The sequence below is a fragment of the Phocoena sinus genome, chromosome 8 (assembly GCF_008692025.1).
Source record: "Phocoena sinus isolate mPhoSin1 chromosome 8, mPhoSin1.pri, whole genome shotgun sequence".
NCBI lineage: Eukaryota > Metazoa > Chordata > Mammalia > Artiodactyla > Phocoenidae > Phocoena > Phocoena sinus.
This window is the reverse complement of record NC_045770.1, coordinates 30,745,671-30,765,908: the sequence shown is the minus strand read 5'-3', so window position 1 is coordinate 30,765,908 and position 20,238 is coordinate 30,745,671. Positions and strand designations below refer to the sequence as shown.

The window sequence follows — 20,238 nt, the reverse complement described above, 5'->3', positions numbered from 1 at the left end:
TGAAGCTAATCTGGGGACAAGTAGCTCTGAATAAACAGTAGCAATGGTGTAAAATCATACTTAATGATGAGATATGTTGAAACTGTGGCTTGTAAGCTAGAATAATGATTAAATTTCTAGGTACCTGAAGCTACTTCTTTGTCACTCCTCTCTGTTGAGTGTCAAACTCTTGTATGAAATTGACAGGGAGTGAGGAAATTAACCACATTTGCATTATGAGGAGAGGCAAGGAGGCTGAGGAGTAGGTGCTATTTGGGTGAGGATGCCTGATTTATATTCCTAATCATGACTAAACCTAAGAAAGGACACCAGGCTCAACCCTCAAGTGAGAAGCAGAAGGCCTCAGAGTCAAAAGAGGTGGCTGACACCCAAGCCAACAGGAGGCTGAATCACGCTCTCCTGAAACTGTGGGCAGAAGTGTCTTCTTTCTGGCAAAGCTAAACCTTGGATGATGTCTAGAAGTAATACTAGACAACCTCAGTCCTCACAGAAGCAGCCATGTGCCCACATGCACACTCTCACCCCATGACCTTGCATTAAATTGGACATATGGTCCATAGAACTCCTGAGCACTTCTGGATTGCTCAGCTTTTGGATATAGGTCCAGATGTTAGGGGACAACTGCAGACAGGAATAACTTTGAGTCTCCTCATGCAGAGAAATATTTAAAATAACTTTCGTGAAACTTTTCTTTTTTTCCCGCTTTCCTTATCTGCAGGGAGAACAGTGTAGTGGTTATGAGCTGGGCCCTGGAGTTAGACTGTCTGGGTGCAAATGCAGTGTGATCCTGGGCATATTGTGGAACCTCTCTATGCCTCAGTTTCCTCATCTACAAAATCAAGATAGTGATAGAAGCTACCTCCTAGAGTTGTTTTAATTAAGACAACATGCTTTAATATACCATGTTTCATTAATTCTAAGCCATGCATTTTTCACATTTTAACATGTCTAAAATTGAGGTGCAATTTACAGTCGATAACATAGCAGAGTTTAGTTGCCTCAGTGGTAGGAAAAATAATGGTGTAGCTTATAATCAGTGGCATCTTAGATGTGATGAAATTCAGGATACAAAGAGCTCAGAAAAATACACAGCATATAAACAGTACTAAATGAATATTTAATAGATGATACAGATATAAAATATATATAGCTCTTCTAACTTCATCAGAGCCAAATTATATAGCTCATTTTTAAACCAATGTCCAAGATAGCAATGGCAAATGATAACATGACTGACCCATTTCCCAGGAAAGAGAGAAGCTGCTCTTAGTACTTGGCCTGGAGCTGGTGGCAGCATCTGGTACCCATCCCTTTACCTTAGCCAAGATCTCAGAAAGGTGATATAACTGAGACCCACTGAGATGTGGATGCCTTGTACAGGTAAAAGTTTGATGCCTCTTTAGATCAACATTCTTTACCATAAAGTGGGGGGATTGAGCACCATTTTCTTTTCACAGTTCTGGAGGCAGGAAGTCCAAGACTAGGGTGCCAGCATGGTCAGGTTCTTGGTGGGGGTTCTCTTCCTGGTTTACAGACAACCACCTTCTTGCTGCATCCTCACATGCTGAAGAGGATAATCGTCTCTCTTTTTAAAAGGGCATTAATCTCATTCATGAGGGCTCCACCCTCATGATCTAATTACTTCCCAATGGCCCCACCTGCAAATCCCTAACTGGAGATTAAGGTGTCAACATATGAATTTTAGGAGGGCACATTCGGTCCACAGCAAGGGGGGGAAGATCGTGGGAAAACAGAATGGAACACAGGAAATGGAATTGAAATGACCAGGCTCCCTAAAGGAGCCAACGAATGTCAATGTCATAAGTGGAGGAAGGGAGGGATTTGACAGTAAGCCACACTCACTTCCTAGAGTGAAGCAGCCAGTGGGAGCATTCAAAGCCAGTCCCATCCCCCTGCACACCTGGTGAGAAAGGAATGCCCGGAGCAGTCATCATTCTCCCAAAAGGTGACCTGTGCCCATTTGTCAGGTACGATTGAGAAAAGTGAACAAGAGAGCTGCCATGAGCCCGAGAACAGACTGAAACAGCTCTGAGAGCCCCAAGAGGCTTTGGCCCTGAACTTGAGGATGACTGTTCCCAGTAAAAGATACCTTTCTTCAGAGGCTCTAAAACCAGCAGTTTGGGGGAGAGCCTGGCTACGGTTATGGTAGCTGGGAAGAAGCCGTGGCGTGGTGAAACTGCCTAACTGCCTGTCTGTCTCCAAGCAGATCATAAACGTCATACTATGTTTCCTTAGCATGTACGACTAGCCTGGCACGGTGAGGGTGCTTAATATTTGTGGAGTCAATGAATGAAGGTCTCATATTGGAATAAGAGAAACAGTATATTCTCTGGCTCTGTAAGTTATTTCAATCCCCAGCTTAGAACTGGGTATCTTATTTTAAAACACAATTAACATGAAAGCAATTATGCTGTAATAGGAATTATTTATTTATTTTAGGTGTTTCTTATGATACTAGCTCGTTTTTTCATTTCTATTGGTGGTTTCAAGTCATTCACTCAATCGACAATATTCACTGAGTCCTCACTAAACAGAGAAAGCCAAGAAAGATAATTATCAACTCTTTTAATCTGGGTCAATCCATGAGCTAAACCATAGGGTAATAAAGTACTCAGGGTCCTAGAGGGTCATGTGTAAGTACAGTCAAGGTGATATACCAGAGGAGAGCTGAGGTTAGGTCACCTGGTTACTAAGGAGTTTCTCAGGAAAAAGAAACTTATGCAATAGCCCCTTGGCATTCCCAGGCAATGGATCCTGAGCTCTTTCTTTGCAAATTCTTAATCCTAGCTCTTTCCTAAAAATTATCCATCTCTGGCGCCAGGATTTCCCATGCATAGCCTCAGATTCTAAATCTATAGGCCGTTCAACTCTCACACCTGATCTCTCACCTGGTAGCTGTTTTTCCAGAGGATTTCTCCTGAAGTCTCCTGAGGAGATGCCTTCACTGCCCTCCACATTATGTGAATATGGGCCTCAGCACAATTCCAAAATTGTGCATTGATTTGCTGTTGCTCATACACAGCTGGAATGGCTGTTTTCACCTTAGCGAATGTCAGTGATCTGCTGGCTCTGTTAAAGTCCCACCTAATGCAATACAAGTCATAAACATGACATGTCAGCTGGTACAGCAGGAAACGAGAACATACAGACATTCTGCTCTCAGGATTTTCATCTGGTAGGAACGACAGAGCCATTTCCAGGGATGGCTGAATTATCCGTGCTTTCAAAGACTCTGTGGCCCCCAAATTTCTCCATCCCCAGGTCACCTAAAACACCAATGGCCCCAATCACTCAGTGGGAGGAGTTTGCATTCACTGAGTTATGACATTTTATGCCTTCCCCCCGCCTCAGCTCCGGCCGCCTCTCTCCTGCTCTCCAGCCACTTTGCTAATCTGTGAGCCCCTTAAGGGTGCCTCCACCGCAGGTATTTCCATGTGTTGTCCCTCTGCCTAGAGTGATGCTCTCATTCCCTTGTCCACAGCGCACATTCGAAGACCACACTCCCAAGAGGCCACCCTCTCCAACAAAGCAGTCCTGTCACTCTCTAACCCCTTACTCTGCTTTATTTTTTCTCCTAGCCCTTGTGGCTGCTTGACTTGTTATGTCTTTCTTTATAATGAGAATATAAGCTCCAGGAGAACTGAACCTTTGCCTTTTTCACTGTTGTGTCCCCAATTCCACAAACAGTGCCTGGTACACGGTAAGTGCTTAGCATACATGTGCTGAATGAGTTAATAAGAGAGTGAGTGAACGGGCACTGAAATACATAGACACCATGTGAAGCCTTTCAGAAAAGGCTCTCTGAGAGATGGGACAAAGAAAAGATGCTCTCTGAGGTCTACAGGACTGGACGTAGCTCTTTGTTAGGTAGAGGGGCCTGAACATTTAGGGCACGAGGATACTGAATGCCAGGATCCTAGAAATATCCAGAAACCCAGCCACACAAATGTTGCATTTTCATTGAGTGGCACCTCCAACATGTTACCCATGCCCAACAGGGCTCAGTTCTACCCTTCCTCTGTCCTCCCTGAAATTGCGTATCCCCCTAACACCCACCACTTGCTGAGGAACCGTCAGAAGGGTCTCACTATTACCCTGTAATCACTGCAGGTCAATGACAAGGAGCTTGGGAGGCATTTCAGTTTGAGCGGATGGTGAGCAGAGCGGGATGGGCAAGGGCTGCTCCTCACCAGGATCTCTTCAACTCACATCAGTGTCCATTCCACTTACCTCGGTCGCCAATTCCGACCAACTGTTTGTGCTTTCCTATTTAAAGTGATGAAAGGTAACACAAACATTGGGGGGAAAAGCAACTTCAAGACCCATATACGGTAACAATCTAATGACATAAATATCATGATAAAGTTATTTCCAAATATCTGGAAAGGAACCGTTACACACACGGAAACTGAATTGGTGTAATGGTTAATCTCTACGAATAATTCATTGTGGCCAAGTAGTCAGACAGATCCATAACTGACCCTTTATACAAATCTTAGAGGAGTCCCAAGACCCGAACTCCAACCTCTACGAGTTATGTTTAAGTACAGGTTCTAATGTCCATCTTACAACTTTGGGCTTCTAAGTAATAATGATAATAGGTAATATTTATTTAGCACAAATTATGTTTGCACTGATCTGAACTTGTTATGTGCAAATCTAACAGAGGTGCAATGTGGCTAAGAGCTCATTTTGCCTAAACTGGCAAGTGGAGAGCCATCGAAACCTGATTTGGTGAAAGACTACTAAACAAGCTGGTGTAGGAGTCTGAATAAAGGCTGGGTCCTCTGGCTCTTGACTGACTGTGAAATCTTTACCTTGCCTTTGTAACACTGCAACAAGGACAAATACGACAAGGAGTGGAATTTGTAAACGGGTATGTGTAAACTTTTGTGCAAACATGCGGTAGATCATGAGGAAAAAAAACCCAAAAAAAACCTATCAGTTTTCTAATGGTAAAAATAATTAGCAGGGCTTCCCTGGTGGAGCACTGGTTGAGAGTCCGCCTGCCGATGCAGGGGACACAGGTTCGAGCTCCGGTCCAGGAAGATCCCACATGCCGCAGAGTGGCTCAGCCCGTGAGCCATGGCCGCTGAGCCTGCGCGTCCGGAGCCTGTGCTCCGCAACGGGAGAGGCCACAGCAGTGAGAGGCCCGCGTACAGCAAAAAAAAGAAAAAATTGGCAGTTTCTTACAAAACTAAATATAGTCTCACCATACCATCCAGCAGTCGCAGTCTTTGGTATTCACTCAGATGAGCTGAAAATTTACATCCACACGAAAACCTGCACACAAATGTTTATAGTAGTTGTATTCATAATTGCAGAAAAAATTGGAAGCAACCAAGATGTCTTTCAGCACGTGAGTGGATAAATAAAGGGTCGTACATCACACAATGGAATATTATTCACCAATACAAGGAAATGAGCTATAAAACCACTAAACGTGGAGGAAACTGAAAGGCATATTACTACGTGAAAGAAGTCAACTGGAAAAGACAAAACTATGGAAGCAGTAAAATGATCAGTGGTTGTCGGGGGTGGGAGGGGGATGATTAGGCAGAGCACAGAGGATTTTAGGCAATGACTATTCTGTATGGTATTATAAGTGTAGATACATGTCATTATACATTGGTCAAATCCATAGACTGTACAACGCCAAGAGTGAATAAATTAAACTAAGGACTCTGGGTGATAATGAGGTGTCAGTGCAGGTTCTTCGACTGTAACAAATGTTCCTTTCTGGTGTGGATGCTGGTGGAGGAGCCTGGGAACGAGTATGTTGGAATCCTCTGTATTTTCCACTTAATTTTGTTGCGAAGTACTCTGCAAAAATAAAGTCTATTAATTAAAAGAAAAGTAACGTGTAAGCCTGGGGCTGTGGTGAGGAAAACAACAGTAGAACTGAGCATCACAGAAAGAATACAAGCAGATGTCCTAGGCATTGGGCTGGCCCTAGAGGCCAGGAGAGTGTATGGATGCACATCAGATTAACTGAGCACCTCTTACATGCCTGTAACATTTACATCCCCAGTATCTTCACAAAATTCTCGCACTGTAATTCTGGCTCAGAGAAAATCAATAATTTTTTGGCTGAAGCTCCCACGACTAGACAGTAGCAAAGCGCAGGTTTGAATGCCATTTCTGCTGACTCTAAGTCCAGTTCTCCCCTCTAAGTAACTGCTGGAAAGCTCAAAGCAGTGACTACCAAAAAGGTTCCTTTACGAAAGACATCACGCTTCAGATTCAACTTTGCACATACGCATACAGAGTGGGTCCATGGATGGACTGAGTTTGTGGCTGGAGGGACAACACAAAACCACATCAACAGCATCACATTTACTTACTTCACCATTAAAAGAAAAATAAGAGGCTGCAGGGGAGGTGATAGGGAAGGAGAACTGAATAGAGAATTGTTATTACTATCCAGAGTAGTAGCCTTTCTGGAATTTCCCATACCAAGGACAAAACTTCATAATGGACAGAGTCAGCTTCCCCTGGGGGTCACCCTCTCTGCCATGATGAGGAAGGAAAGCTTCTGCAGCTCTGGTGAGGGGCCAGGGAAGGGGGCCTCACAGTCGGGTGACAATACAGACCTCCCCAAGTCTCCTTTCTTCTCTACAGTGCATGCCAGGGACACGGCCCATCTTCCTCACCTCTTCATGCCCACACTCATCTTATTGTTCCATCTCCAAGCCTGGCTGGATAGGAAGATAAAGCCTCCTCACCTTCCTATTTCCTTGCTGCTCCAAGAAAACGAAGTCTCCATTCCATATTGCTTCAGGAAAACAGAGACACACACACACACACACACACACACAATTTCAGTACCTTACAGGGCTCCTGTAGTAATGTTACTATTCTAACATCCAACTCCCTTTGCAGCTGGTAATTATAGGTTCCTTTTAGAGTCTCCACCCAACCACCGATTTTTAATATCCTAAGGGTGCTCACCTGAACTCTCCCTTATTCTGACGAAGATCTTTCCAAAGGTCATGCAGAGCCCTATTCCCAGGCCACTTTGCCATAATCGATCCCGCGCTGGGTGGCAAAATTGATGGCTTCCGCGCAGTTGAAGCCAGAGTGGTAGCCATAGGGAAACGTCACCATGAACTCTCCAGCCTCCTGAGTGACCCGACCGAAGGGGATGCCGTTGTCCTTGAGGACCGTGGGCGAGATGAGAGCCACCTTGTGCCGCAGGAAGGCCTCACAGCCCGACGAGCAGCCTGGGAAAAGCTCCTTGGCCAGGCGTTCCAGTCGCCGGCCGTGCTCCGGGGGCACCGCGTACCAAGTCTTGGGCTCCCCGAAGTGCAGGTAGTTGATGCTGTAAAAGTCCATGTCCTCCGTGTGCCAGGCGAAGGCGGTCTTCCACAGGCTGAAGTACAGGTAGGGGGTGTTGACGCCTTCGATGACCACTCCGCACTCCTGTTCCAGCAGGTCCTGAATGGTTCCCAGGTGTCCAAGGTTCCACTGCTTCGTGTTTTCATCGAATAAGGAGCCATGGAAGTCCGCACCGTATACTGGTGAATCACAGGGGTGTGTTTTCCAATATTTTCGCCTCAGATCCTCAAAATCAGAGTAGAATGGAGTCTGGTGTCTTTCACTGTTTGTTAAGCGGCGATACTCGCTCTCGGTCATGGCTTTCTTCTTTTTGTGGTGCTGAGTAAACACACCTGCCTGCCCAGTGGTCACCTGCTGCAGGGGAGCGGCTATTAAAATGTCATCGGTATCATCGTACGTCTGTCTGGCTTTCCATCCTTTCGCTGGAATAACCTTGGCTAGGCCAGCTCGGTGTGCACCTTGCGACTCCACGTAAACAATATATTTGCAGAAATCTTCAAATTCTTCCATGGTTGGGTGGACGATCGTAATCTGATAACTTGGGTTCTGGCTCCCAAAGTGCTTAGAGTGCATGGCGGCTACAGAATAAGCAACGGACTGCCAGCTTCTTAGGTATGCTTTGGATACCTGAGAATGCTGGGGAGTAACCTCTTCCCTATACTTCCTTTATCTTTAAAGAAGTTTTGATAGAGCTGAGAGGCAGGAACTCAGACTTGAACTTTTCAACAAACGAGGTGGTATCTTCTCCAGGCTTGTCAATCCACCAGAAGGACTCCACTCTTGTCAGCATTTTGGAGCCAAAGGAAATCCACTATTTCCCAGAGGAGACGGTTCTCTGAGCCAAGTCCTGCCTCAGCCTGCAGCTCTGAGAGTTTCCTCTGTTGGGGGTATAAGTGGCTGAGACCTCTCCAGATTCCCAGGCTTGAGTGCATGGGTGGCTTCTCACCTCACTGTAGCAGAAAGTCTCTTCATGGAAATTTCCAAGCCAAACCTGAAGAAAGTACAAAATATTGAAAATAAGTGGATGACAAAACAAACTGAGTTAACATCAAGTAAAAGAAAACTGTATAGCAATCTTAATTGCAAAGTTTGGATTTAAGGGCAAAAAGTACACTCTCTTGGTAGGCATGTAAACTGGTGCAGCTATGGTGCATACTATGGAAAACAGTATGGAGGTTCCTCAAACACTGTAACTAGAACCACCATATGATGCTGCAGTCTCACTTCTGGGTATATAGCTAAAGGAAATAACAACAGAATATCAAGGAGCTATCTGCCCTCCCACATTCACAATGCATAAGATATGGAAACAACCAACATGTCCAGCGATGGTTGAATGGATACAGAAGATGTGGTACGTAGATACAATGGAATACTACTCAGCCATAAAAGGAATGAAATTTTGCCATTTGCAACAACATGGATGGTCCTGGAGGGTATTATGTCCAGTAAAATAAGACAGAGAAAGACAAATATGGCATGGTATCACTTATATGTGCAATGTTAAAAAAAAAAAAAAAGAGTAAAACTTACAGAACCAGAGTAGAAAAGTGGTTGCAGGGGAGGGCAGGGAAGGGAGGGTAAAAGGGTACACAGTGAATAAAGTCTCAGGAGCCAATGTTAACCATGGTAATTATAGTTGATAACAATGTGATGTATAGTTGAAATTTTCCAGAAGAGTAGGATTTAAATGTTCTTACCAAAGAAAGTAAATATATGAAGGAAATGTGTTAATTAACTACTTGGGGGGAATCCTTTCACAATGTATATCAAATCAGCACAAAGTTTACTGAGTACTTTACAATTTTAAAAGTCAATTATACAGCAATCAAGCTGAAATTTAAAAATAAAGAATTAGGACAAATCATAAGACAGAAAAAGTGGAATTAAAACTTAACTGAACAGTAAGGACATTAAGCAAGCTAGAAAAGAAAGGAGTTAAGCACTCAACTCAAGAAATTGGGTGGCTTAACCCAAAAGATAAATTAGGGAAAGGAAAACAATGAAATAAGCTGAAACAATTACAAAAGAAAACATAACACCCAATAGAAATGATGACTGAAACCAAAATGCAATTTGTAGACCATGAAAAGTGTAAAAACATAAGCATAAGAGAAAAGTACAAGCATATCACGTTATAATAAAACAGGGGACACAGATACAAATCTACCATTATAGACAGAGTGCCTATGTAACCAAAAGCAGGAAAAAAGTACAGAACACAAATATACACATCCTTAACAAGCATTATCCTTAATGTGTAAATACCTGAAACATTCTCATTAAAATCTAATCATTAATTTGCATTGATAGACAAATTATTAGAAATATAGGTAGGGTTCACTCAGAATGGGAGAAAATATTTACAAATGAAGCAACTGACAAAGGATTAATCTCCAAAATTTGCAAGCAGCTCATACAGCTCAACTTTATAAAAACAAACAACCCACTCCAAAACTGGGCAGAAAACCTAAATAGACATTTCTCCAAAGAAGATATACAGAATGGCAGCAGACACATGAAAGAATGCTCAACATCATTTATCATTAGAGAAATGCAAATCAAAGCTACACTGAGATACCATCTCACAACGGTAAGAACGGCCATCATCAAAAATTCTACAAACAGTAAATGCTGGAGAGGGTGTGGAGAAAAGGGAACCCTCTTGCCCTGTTGGTGAGAATGTAAATTGATACAGCCACTATGGAGAACAATATGGACATTCCTTATAAAACTACAAATAGAACTACCATACAACCCAGCATTCCCACTACTGGGCATATACCCTGAGAAAACCATAATTCAAAAATAGTCATGTTCCAAAATGTTCATTGCATCTCTATTTACAATAGCCAGTACATGGAAGCAACCAAAGTGTCCATCAACAGGATGAATGGATAATGCAGATGTGGCACATATATACAATGGAATATTACTCAGCCATAGAAAGGAACGAAACTGAGTTATTTGTAGTGAGGTGCCTGGACCTAGAGTCTGTCATATTGAGTGAAATAAGTCAGAAAGAGAAATACAAATACTGTATGCTAACACATATATACGAAATCTAAAAAAAAAAAAATTGTCATGAAGAACCTAGCAGCAAGATTGGAATAAATATGGAGACCTACTAGAGAATGGACTTGAGGATATGGGAGGGGGAAGAGTAACCTGGGAGAAAGTGAGAGAGTGGCATGGATATACATATGCTACCAAACGTAAAATAGACAGCTAGTGGACAGCAGCCACATAGCACAGGGAGATCAGCTCAGTGCTTTGTGACCACCTAGAGGGGCAGGATAGGGAGGGTGGGAGGGAGGCAGTTGCAAGAGGGAATAGATGTGGGCACATATGTATAACTGATTCACTTTGTTATAAAGCAGAAACTAACACACCATTCTAAAGCAATTATACTCCAAGAATGATGTTAAAAAAAAAAAAAGAAATATAGGGTTCAACCAAGTTTCTAGACACTGATTAGCAAACAAAATCTATAGATCCCATACACCAGGTAACAATCAATTATAAAGTGAAAGAGTAAAAAGGTTTTAATCCCTTTAATAACAGAAATACATGGCCCCGATGAAGAAATCTAAAAATGATATGCATGCAATGCTTGTACTTTAAATCCATAAATAAATGTGAATTTTACCAGGGAAAAAAAGGTGCTTTCTGGTATAAAATGTCATCCTTTTCATCTTTATGCTTTAAAGGAAAAAAAAAAGGCCAAAAAAGTGCTTGCCTTCTGCCAGTCTAAATTCTTAATTCCAAATGATGATACACAGGACCCAGAAAATGGTTTCCTTGAAGGATTCAGCCTCTGAATGAAACAGGCTGTGCTCAAAGTCTGGCTAGATATGTCCCACACCGATTTCAATCCAATCAGTACCACCCCAAATCTAATACCCTCATATGCAATCAAAATCTCTAATTTGATCCCACATATTTTTCAAGTCCCTTCCAACTGACACACTCCTTACCCAGTTCTAGAAACCCTCTCATTCCCATTAGATCGCAGTGCACTAAATGAGGTGCTTTTTCCTGAAAATCTATGTGATTTTTACCAAGAAAATATTAAGAAAAAAAATTAACTTCACAAGTTGGAAAATAGTTTAAAAATAAACACTCAAGGAAAGGATATCCCAATGTATAGTAGTACCCTCTCTCTCGCTCGCTCTCTCTATATGCATAGTGTCATTTTTTAAAACTTCTGGTAGGAAAATAACTCTTTTGCTCATAGGCACAAATTACAGAAATAGAGTGACCTACCTTCCACCAACAAAATCCTGATTCCAGTTGGAGACATTCAAGGACCCAGAGAGAGAGAGACAGTGTTCTCTGGGCAGCTGGCCTCCAAATGCAGACCCACGTCCTGATGGCTCTGGCTTTCTACCTGGGCAAAGGTATAATTTGATCAGCACCAGTCAACGGTAATTGCTCTCGTTGGTCAGCCCACTTTGTCTGCGCCCCTTTGAGTTTTTAAACCAGTCTTACAGCGAACTAGGAGGTTGAAAATAAAAGGAGTGGGAAAGTCAAACCAAGCAATTATTAAACAAAAGAAACCTGGTCTAGCAGCAATTAATATCGAATGTATTTATAAGGTAAAAGAAGGGCAGCTTTAGTTATGAAAAAGAAAACCTCCTGGGGAAGATTACAGTGATGCACTTTATGCACCTAGACACATAGCACTGAGACACAGAACTCAGAGACTGAGAATTACAAGGTAAAACTGACATATCTGCAATCATGGTGTGAGGTTCTTTCTTCAAACACCGTTCTTCCAGAAACTGATACATGAGGAGAGAAGAAAATTAATAATGTTATAACAGTATCAACAATAAAGTTAACAACTTTGATTATATTTCCTGCAGCAACCACATAGCAAAATGCTTTTCAACACATATAAAACATTTACAAAAATTTACCACTGTTAAGAGCACATAATAAATCTCAATAAAAATTCCACAGAATCTATGTATCGAGTACCCTCTTGATCAATCTTTTATTTCAATCATGAAATAAAATTGAAAGCCAATAATGAAAAAAGGGAACACCACATATTTATTTAAAAATGAATATCCACATAACATCTACAACAATATCCATATAATAGCTAAAAATCTATTCATTTTTATGTTGTCTGCAAGTAGTTAGTAAAAACTAAACCAAAATACCTCAGAATTATTTCAAAGAAAAAAAAGATCAAAATGATAAAACAATTCAAAAAACAAAAGGGAAAACAACCATATACAAAAGTATAAATGATTAATAAAATAGAAGTCTGTTACTTAAAAAATAAAATAAAGAAAGAACTGGTTAATAAATTATATAGTACTCCGTGCTACAAGAAGAGAGTGCTCCCTGCGTGTGAGAAGCTGGTGCAGAGTGGCAAGTGGTGATGGGACTCCGGGAGGGGTAGTCATTTTATAGAGGTGGACCCTGCCAAAAACCATTTTCACCAGGTCAACATCAAGAGTCTTAAACTGGGAATTCCCTGGCAGTCCAGCGGTTACCAATCCAAGCTTTCACTACCTAGGGCCCAGGTTCGATCCCTGGCCAGGGAACTAAGACCCCACAAACTGTGAGGTGTGGCCAAAAAAAAGAAAAAGCCATAAATTACTTTGATGGTATATGTCCTTGATATGATGTGATTAAAATGTGACAAAATTCCCTCCATAATCTTCCTCCAAAAAACACAGAGAAACCCAAGATAATCATAATAAAAGCATCAAACTCCAATAGAGGGGCATCCCACAATATACCTGACCAGTATTCCCCCAGACTGTCAGGTTTCTATACAAATTTTTGGTCAAAAACAAGGAAAGTCTGAGAATCTGTTACAGCCAAGAGAAACTTAAGGAGACATGAAACCTAAATGTAGTTTGATATTCTACATGAGATCTTGGAACAGGAAAAGGACATTGGGTAAAACGTGAGGAAATCTGAACCAATGATAGCCTTTAGTAGACAATAACATATTCACATTGGTTCATTAATTGTCATCAATATACCATGGGATTTAAGATGTTACTGATAGGGGGACATGGGAGTGGGGTCGGGTCAATACTCCCTGATCCATGTGCTCAATGTTTTGTAAATCTAAAACTGCCCCAAAATTTAGGTATTACTAAATATAATATTGTAAATAATAAACAAACAGGAGAAGGCATCAATAAACAATATTAGAATGAAAAAAATTTGAAACATAATCTGAGTTTTGGAAACAGTCTACCATACAGCACATTATAAACCAAATGATTCTATGAACCACTATGTGACATAATCCTTCAGAGCACTTTTTAAAATAGTTTAGATTATGAAATATAAAGTGTTCACAGAAATTTATAAAGCATATATGTACACTTAAACAAATAACTGAGTGAGCAGAAGTGGAAGCACTACCCAAGTCAAGAAATGCAACATTACCAGGCACCTGGCTGCCTGACCTGTGCTCTTTTGCCCAGATAACAAGCCCCTCCTGCCTCCTGGACTGACCTTATCCTAACTATTCACATGGTAATTTTGGGTAACATTATAAAATTAAAACTCTGTCCATTTTTGAAATCATTATATAACCTTGAAGAAACACAATTGCATTTATGTCCTTTAGTGTATTTTTGGTGTAGTTTTTCATCACTTACGTCTTTGCATGCTGCTGGACTTTTCTGTTTCAGTGCTGTAAAGTATTCAACCATATAATCGTGTTGGGCCGGGTCCTGTGAGAAGAGGGTCTGTCGCGCTTCTGGGGTGTGCTCCCTCCTTCCGGAGCCCGATGGACAAGCCTGGGGGCGGCAGAGGTTGTGCCCCCGGCTCTGGCCGCGAACGCTCCTTTGGGCCGTGTTCGTACCCATACCACAGACGCCACCCCCACCACGCCCAGTCGTGGACTGGGCGGCTCGTGGAGCGCCTCCGTGGGCCCAAAGGGAAGAGTCGATGGGTGGGGGTGACGCACCGTCGATGAGAAAGCCTTCTCTAGCTGTCCGAGAGGGAGCCTTGGGGTACCGGACCACAGCCGCTGCCCCTCTCAAGCGTGCGGTCACGGTGGCGACTGCCAGAGCACGTGGGCCGAGCCCCTCGCCTTCGCGGGAGGGCTTGCGCCGGCCCTGCGGTGGGGCCTAGCACCACTCTTTGCCTACCACAGGCCGCGCCTCCCGCTCTGAGTCGTGGGAGTGTCCCGCCAGGCCTGCGTCTGGCGCGGGGCCGCGCGTATGCGTGTGCGTGCGCATGCGGTGACCCCGGTGGCGAGCCCAAGGGGGCGGGGACGCCCCGATGTCCCGGCTCCCCAGTCCCGCAGCAGCGAGGAGCCCATCACGCCAGCCCTCTCCGCGAGTCCCAGCGGAGTGTAAAAGAGTGTAAAAACATAAGCATAGGGCTTCCCTGGTGGCGCAGTGGTTGAGTCCGCCTGCTGATGCAGGGGACACGGGTTCGTGCTCCAGTCCGGGAAGATCCCACATGTTGTGGAGCGGCTAAGCCCGTGAGCCATGGCCGCTGAGCCTGTGCTCCGCAATGGGAGAGGTCACAACAGTGAGAGGCCCACGTACAGCAAAAAAAAAAAAAAAAAAAAAAAAAACAAGCATGAGAGAAAAGTACAAGCATATCATGTTATAATAAAACAGGGGACGCAGATAAAATTCTACCATTATAGAAAGAATGCCTATGTAAACAAAAGCAGGAAAAAAGTACAGAACACAAATATACACATCCTTAACAAGCATTATCCTTAATGTGTAAATACTTGAAACATTGTGATTAAAATCTAATCATTAACTTTCATTGATAGACAAATTATTAGAAATATAGGGTTCACACAGAATGGGAGAAAATAGTTGCAAATAAAACAACTGACAAAGGATTAATCCGCAAAATTTGCAAGCAGCTCAACATTATAAAAACAAACAACCCACTCAAAAAATGGGCAGAAGACCTAAATAGACATTTCTCCAAAGAAGATATACAGATTGCCAGCAGACACATGAAAGAATGCTCAACATCATTTATCATTAGAGAAATGCAAATCAAAGCTTCACTGAGATATCATCTCACAACGGTCAGAATGGCCATCATCAAGAAATCTACAAACAATAAATGCTGGAAAGGGTGTGGGGAAAAGGGAACCCTCTTGCACTGTTGGTGAGAATGTAAATTGATACAGCCACTGTGGAGAACAGTATGGAGGTTCCTTAAAAATCTACAAATAGAACTACCATATGACCCAGCAATCCCACTACTGGGCATATACCCTGAGAAAACCATAATTCAAAAAGAGTCACGTACCAAAATGTTCATTGCAGCTCTATTTACAATAGCCCGGAGATGGAAACAACCTAAGTGTCCATCATCGGATGAATGGATAAAGAAGATGTGGCACATATATACAATGGAATATTACTCAGCTATAAAAAGAAACGAAACTGAGCTATTTGTAAGGAGGTGGACACACCTAGAGTCTGTCATACAGAGTGAAGTAAGTCAGAAAGAGAGAGACAAATACCGTATGCTAACACATATATATGGAATTTAAGAAAAAAAAATGTCATGAAGAACCTAGGGGTAAGACAGGAATAAAGACACAGACCTACTAGAGAACGGACTTGAGGATATCGGGAGGGGGAAGGGTAAGCTGTGACAAAGCGAGAGAGAGGCATGGACATATATACACTACCAAACGTAAGGTAGATAGCTAGTGGGAAGCAGTCACATAGCACAGGGTGATCAGCTCGGTGCTTTGTGACCGCCTGGAGGGGTGGGATAGGGAGGGTGGGAGGGAGGGGGACACAAGAGGGAAGATATATGGGAACATATGTATATATATAACTGATTCATTTTGTTGTAAAGCAGAAACTAACACACCATTGTAAAGCAATTATACTCCAATAAAGATGTGAAAAAAAACACACACACACATTCTTAAATTGCATCTACTAGAACTGTTACAATTAGAAAGACAGACAGTTTCAAATGTTAGCGAAAATGTGGAGCAACTGAAACTCTCATACATTCTTGTAAGAGTGTATAATTAGAGAGTCACTTTAAATAATTTCTTTGAAAAGTAATGTTATACAGAATTATGCCCTATGGCAGAACAATTACACTCCTAGGTATTTACCCAAGAAAGATGGAAACATATGTCCACAAAAAGACCTGCACAGAATTGCTCATAGCAGCTGAATCTAGGTAGCCCATATGGGACACAGTCCAGCTGTTTGTAAATAGGAGAATGAATAAGCAATTTGTAGAACAGTCCCATAATAGAACTCTACTCAGCAAGTAAAGGGAAGAAACTATTAACACACACAATAACATGACTAATCTCTAATCGTTGTACTGAGTGAGAGCAGCAAGGCAAATGATGAGGGAAAATCATAAATTTTTCTATGACCGGAAAATCAAACTAAGAAAGGAAGAAAATAATATGCCCGCTTTGTGGTAGGCCTTTCCCAATGTGCAATGTGCATCTGTATTGTACATTAACCAGACCTCCTCAAACAGGAGGATGTAATCAACCTTTAAGAAAAATGGCTGCTTTATTCAGACACCAACGTTGTAGTTTTAAGGTTATTTTAATTTCTTTTTCATCCCATACAGAGAGCTGTATTGACCAAAACATCTTTGATCAACTTTATGTAGAATGCTAACCTGTCAATATAACACAGAAATTCTTTGTCTCAGAAATATATAAAATTGCATCTCTAACCCCTGACCAATGGAACAGCTCTCAGAGCTTCTCCAAATCTGTTCCCTGGGTTATAATCCTCAGTTTGACTCAAATAAAATTCTCTTTTCTTTCTTCTTAGCTTGACTGTTACTTGATTTTCCACCAACACACAAAAGAATAGTTACTATCTGATTCCATTTATATGAAGTCCAAAACCAAACTAATCAATGATGACAGATATCAGGAAGTGGTTGCTTCTAGGGGGATATGGCAAAAATTGAGCAGAAAGGGGCACCAGAGAACTTTCTGGAGTCATAGAAATGTCCTATATCTTATTTTGAGTGATATAGATACATGCAATTTAAAAAATTTATTGAATTAACTCAAGACCTGTGCATTTCGTTACATGTAAACTGCACCTCAAAATAAAAACACATTTTCTGTCATTTCTTCACATTTAAGAAAAATAAGAGCTATTTTTCCTTTTTTCCGCAAAAAAATAAATAAATAAATAAATAAATTCAATTCTAAATGTAAATTTTTTACTTAGGATGTTTCTGATGATAGTCAAGCCCTTATCTCCCTATTGAGTGGTACTTCAATATGCCCAATTGTCTATTAGCAACTTCTTGGAATATATCCTAGGCACCTCAAACTCAGTATGTCCAAAACTGAATCTACTTAATGTTAAATATTATGGTAGGAGACATAACATTTTAAAAGACATTAATAAATTATATTCAACTCTTTCAAATTTAACTTTCTTATAAAAAGAAACAAAGTACTATGCAAGAATCTGGGGATTTACTGTAAAATCTCAGATGATAGTTATACACACTGCTTTATTATTATTATTATTATTATTTTTTTTAATTTTGCGGTACACGGGCCTCTCACTGTTGTGGCCTCTCCCATTGCGGGAGATACCTCTTTAATTATTGCTTGTATGTATAAGGAAGTTCTCTTTGTTATTTTTATTTTATTGCATGCATTTTTACCTCTGGCATACCTTGTGGAGAAAAGGCACTAAAAGGTGGAACATCTGAAACATTTTCATATCCTGGAGGAGGTGGTTCAAATAATGATGTGTTGAAAATCTAGAGAAACAAAATATAATAATCAGAGGCAAATCAGGTAAAGTTTCATTACTATAATCAAACAAGGAAATGTGTACTATCTCTTTCTGTCAGTAGATGGTTAATGAAGTCTTTGGTATTTTAAAGATACAGATCAAAGAGCCAGCACTGTGCTAGAGGCTATGAGGATTTCATGAGATGAATAAACTTAGAGACCCTTAGAGGATGCATAAGCACTAGCTTTTTTTTTTTTTTTTTTTGCAGTATGCGGGCCTCTCACTGTTGTGGCCTCTCCCGTTGCGGAGCACAGGCTCTGGACGCGCAGGAGCAGCGGCCATGGCTCACGGGCCCAGCCACTCTGCAGCATATGGGATCCTCCCGGTCCGGGGCACGAACCCATGTCCCCTGCATCGGCAGGCGGACTCTCAACCACTGCGTCACCAGGGAAGCCCCAGCACTAGCTTTTGATTTAGAAGGAAAACTTTAAATCTCAAATAAAAATAACAGCGTACAGTATTCTTAGTCACTTGTAAAAATGCTAAGGTAATTACTTGGGAGCAAATTAATGTGAAATTCACTTTGAACCAAATATAATATAATCTTTTAAGTGTATCACTGACATTGCTAAGTAGGAATCAATTGTTTTTTTAAGGTTCCAAACCACTACCTCTAAAAGAGAGCTCCAAGCTTCAGGAAGAAGAAACTGACAGAATTCCAAAGGGAAATAAAAATAATCCACCACTATAGTGAGATAATCTAACATTCCTTTCCCAGCAATTAATAAAGATTGCAGACAAAATAAGACTACATCAAGGATAAAGGCGATTTTAGCCAAACAATTAACAAACTTGAACTAATGAACAAATATAAGATCATTAAACTCAACAACTGAATACATTTTTTTCAAATAAACACAGAACATTAATAAAAACTGACCACATAATAGGCTATAAAGGAAGCCTCAACAATTGCCAAGTGACTAGTGTCATACAAACCACATTATCTGATCACAATGTAGTTAAGTTAGAAAATCAGATCAAACCGATAGTGGAATAACTTTTAAATTTGGAATTTTAAAAATACCCCTAAATAGCTCCAAGGCTCAAAGATGAAAACATAGAAATTAGAAAATATTAAGATATTAATGATAACTAAAACACTTCTCCAAACTTGTGAGATCTAGTTGAAGTGGTTCTTAGAAGGAAATTTATGGTTTTAAATACTCATATTAGAAAAGAAGAAAGGTTGAACATCAATAAATTAAGTATTCAACTGAAAATGTTACAAAGAAAAGCAAAATAGACACCAGGAAGGTAAAAGAGGAAATTATATTAAGTAGGAACAGAATTAATGAAACATAAAACATATATACAAGAAATGATTACCAAAGCTGAAGATTTATTCTTTGAAAATACAGGTAAAATTGACATATCTCTGTCAATGTCAATAAGAAAAAAATATGAGGTAAGCACAAATAAATAATGTTAAGAGTTGAAAAAAAGTCATATCTATAGATGTTGCACAGATTCAAAAAGGTAATAAGAAAATACTAGGAAGAACTATGCCAATAATTGAAAACTTAGATGAAACGGAAAAATGCATTTTAAAAAATTTATTAAAACTGACATAAGGATGCATTTTTTAAAATCTAAATAGTCCTATAACAATAATAAAAATTGAATAAGTACTTTAAAATCTCTCACAAAACAAAGTATCAAAACCAACTGGTTTTCCTTTGAGTTTGAAAGATGAAAGTAAAAGATTGTTTAAGTATAACACAACCTATTTCAGAGATTAAAAACTCAGCTCATTTTATAAGGCAGGTCTAATCTAGAAATTATACCCCAATAGGCAAATTGCAGAAATACAGGCCAAACATGCTATGAATATAAACTGAATATATATAGATATATGAGTTGAAAACTCTACTACTGACTAATATTACAAATTTCAAAAATATAAGATTAGTCTAATATTAGAATATCATTTAATATAATTATCATTGTGAAAAAGAAAAATTATATGCTCATCTCAAAAGATATCCAAAGAAAAGAAAAAAAGTGTTGATAAAATTCAACATAAATCCATGACAAATAGTCTTAGTAGACTTGGAAAGGAAGTGAATTAACATAACCTGATACAAATATGAAA

The 20,238-nt window shown here is 40.5% G+C and overlaps 1 protein-coding gene and 1 pseudogene across 4 annotated transcripts; both read right to left on the bottom strand.

The window, feature by feature from the left end:
* Positions 1-2,914: 2,914 nt before the first annotated feature.
* On the bottom strand, positions 2,915-18,091 carry LOC116757963 (lysine-specific demethylase 4D-like). 4 transcript variants are annotated; one of them, XM_032640505.1, is made up of 5 exons: positions 18,021-18,091; positions 12,031-12,143; positions 11,626-11,749; positions 6,973-8,350; positions 2,915-3,105 (listed from the first exon to the last, which is right to left on the bottom strand). In XM_032640505.1, the coding sequence occupies exon 4, from the start codon at positions 7,930-7,932 to the stop codon at positions 7,024-7,026; it is 909 nt and encodes a 302-aa protein (XP_032496396.1). In that variant the 5' UTR covers positions 7,933-8,350; positions 11,626-11,749; positions 12,031-12,143; positions 18,021-18,091; the 3' UTR covers positions 2,915-3,105; positions 6,973-7,023. The 4 variants fall into 4 exon arrangements, with proteins under 4 accessions (XP_032496396.1, XP_032496398.1, XP_032496397.1 ...); XM_032640507.1 differs by lacking the exons at positions 12,031-12,143; positions 18,021-18,091 and adding an exon at positions 5,240-5,304 and having other exon boundaries at positions 11,626-11,951; XM_032640506.1 differs by lacking the exons at positions 2,915-3,105; positions 12,031-12,143; positions 18,021-18,091 and adding an exon at positions 5,201-5,304 and having other exon boundaries at positions 11,626-11,951.
* The window catches only part of LOC116758291, a 10,558-nt pseudogene continuing 4,346 nt past the window's right edge, over positions 14,027-20,238 (bottom strand).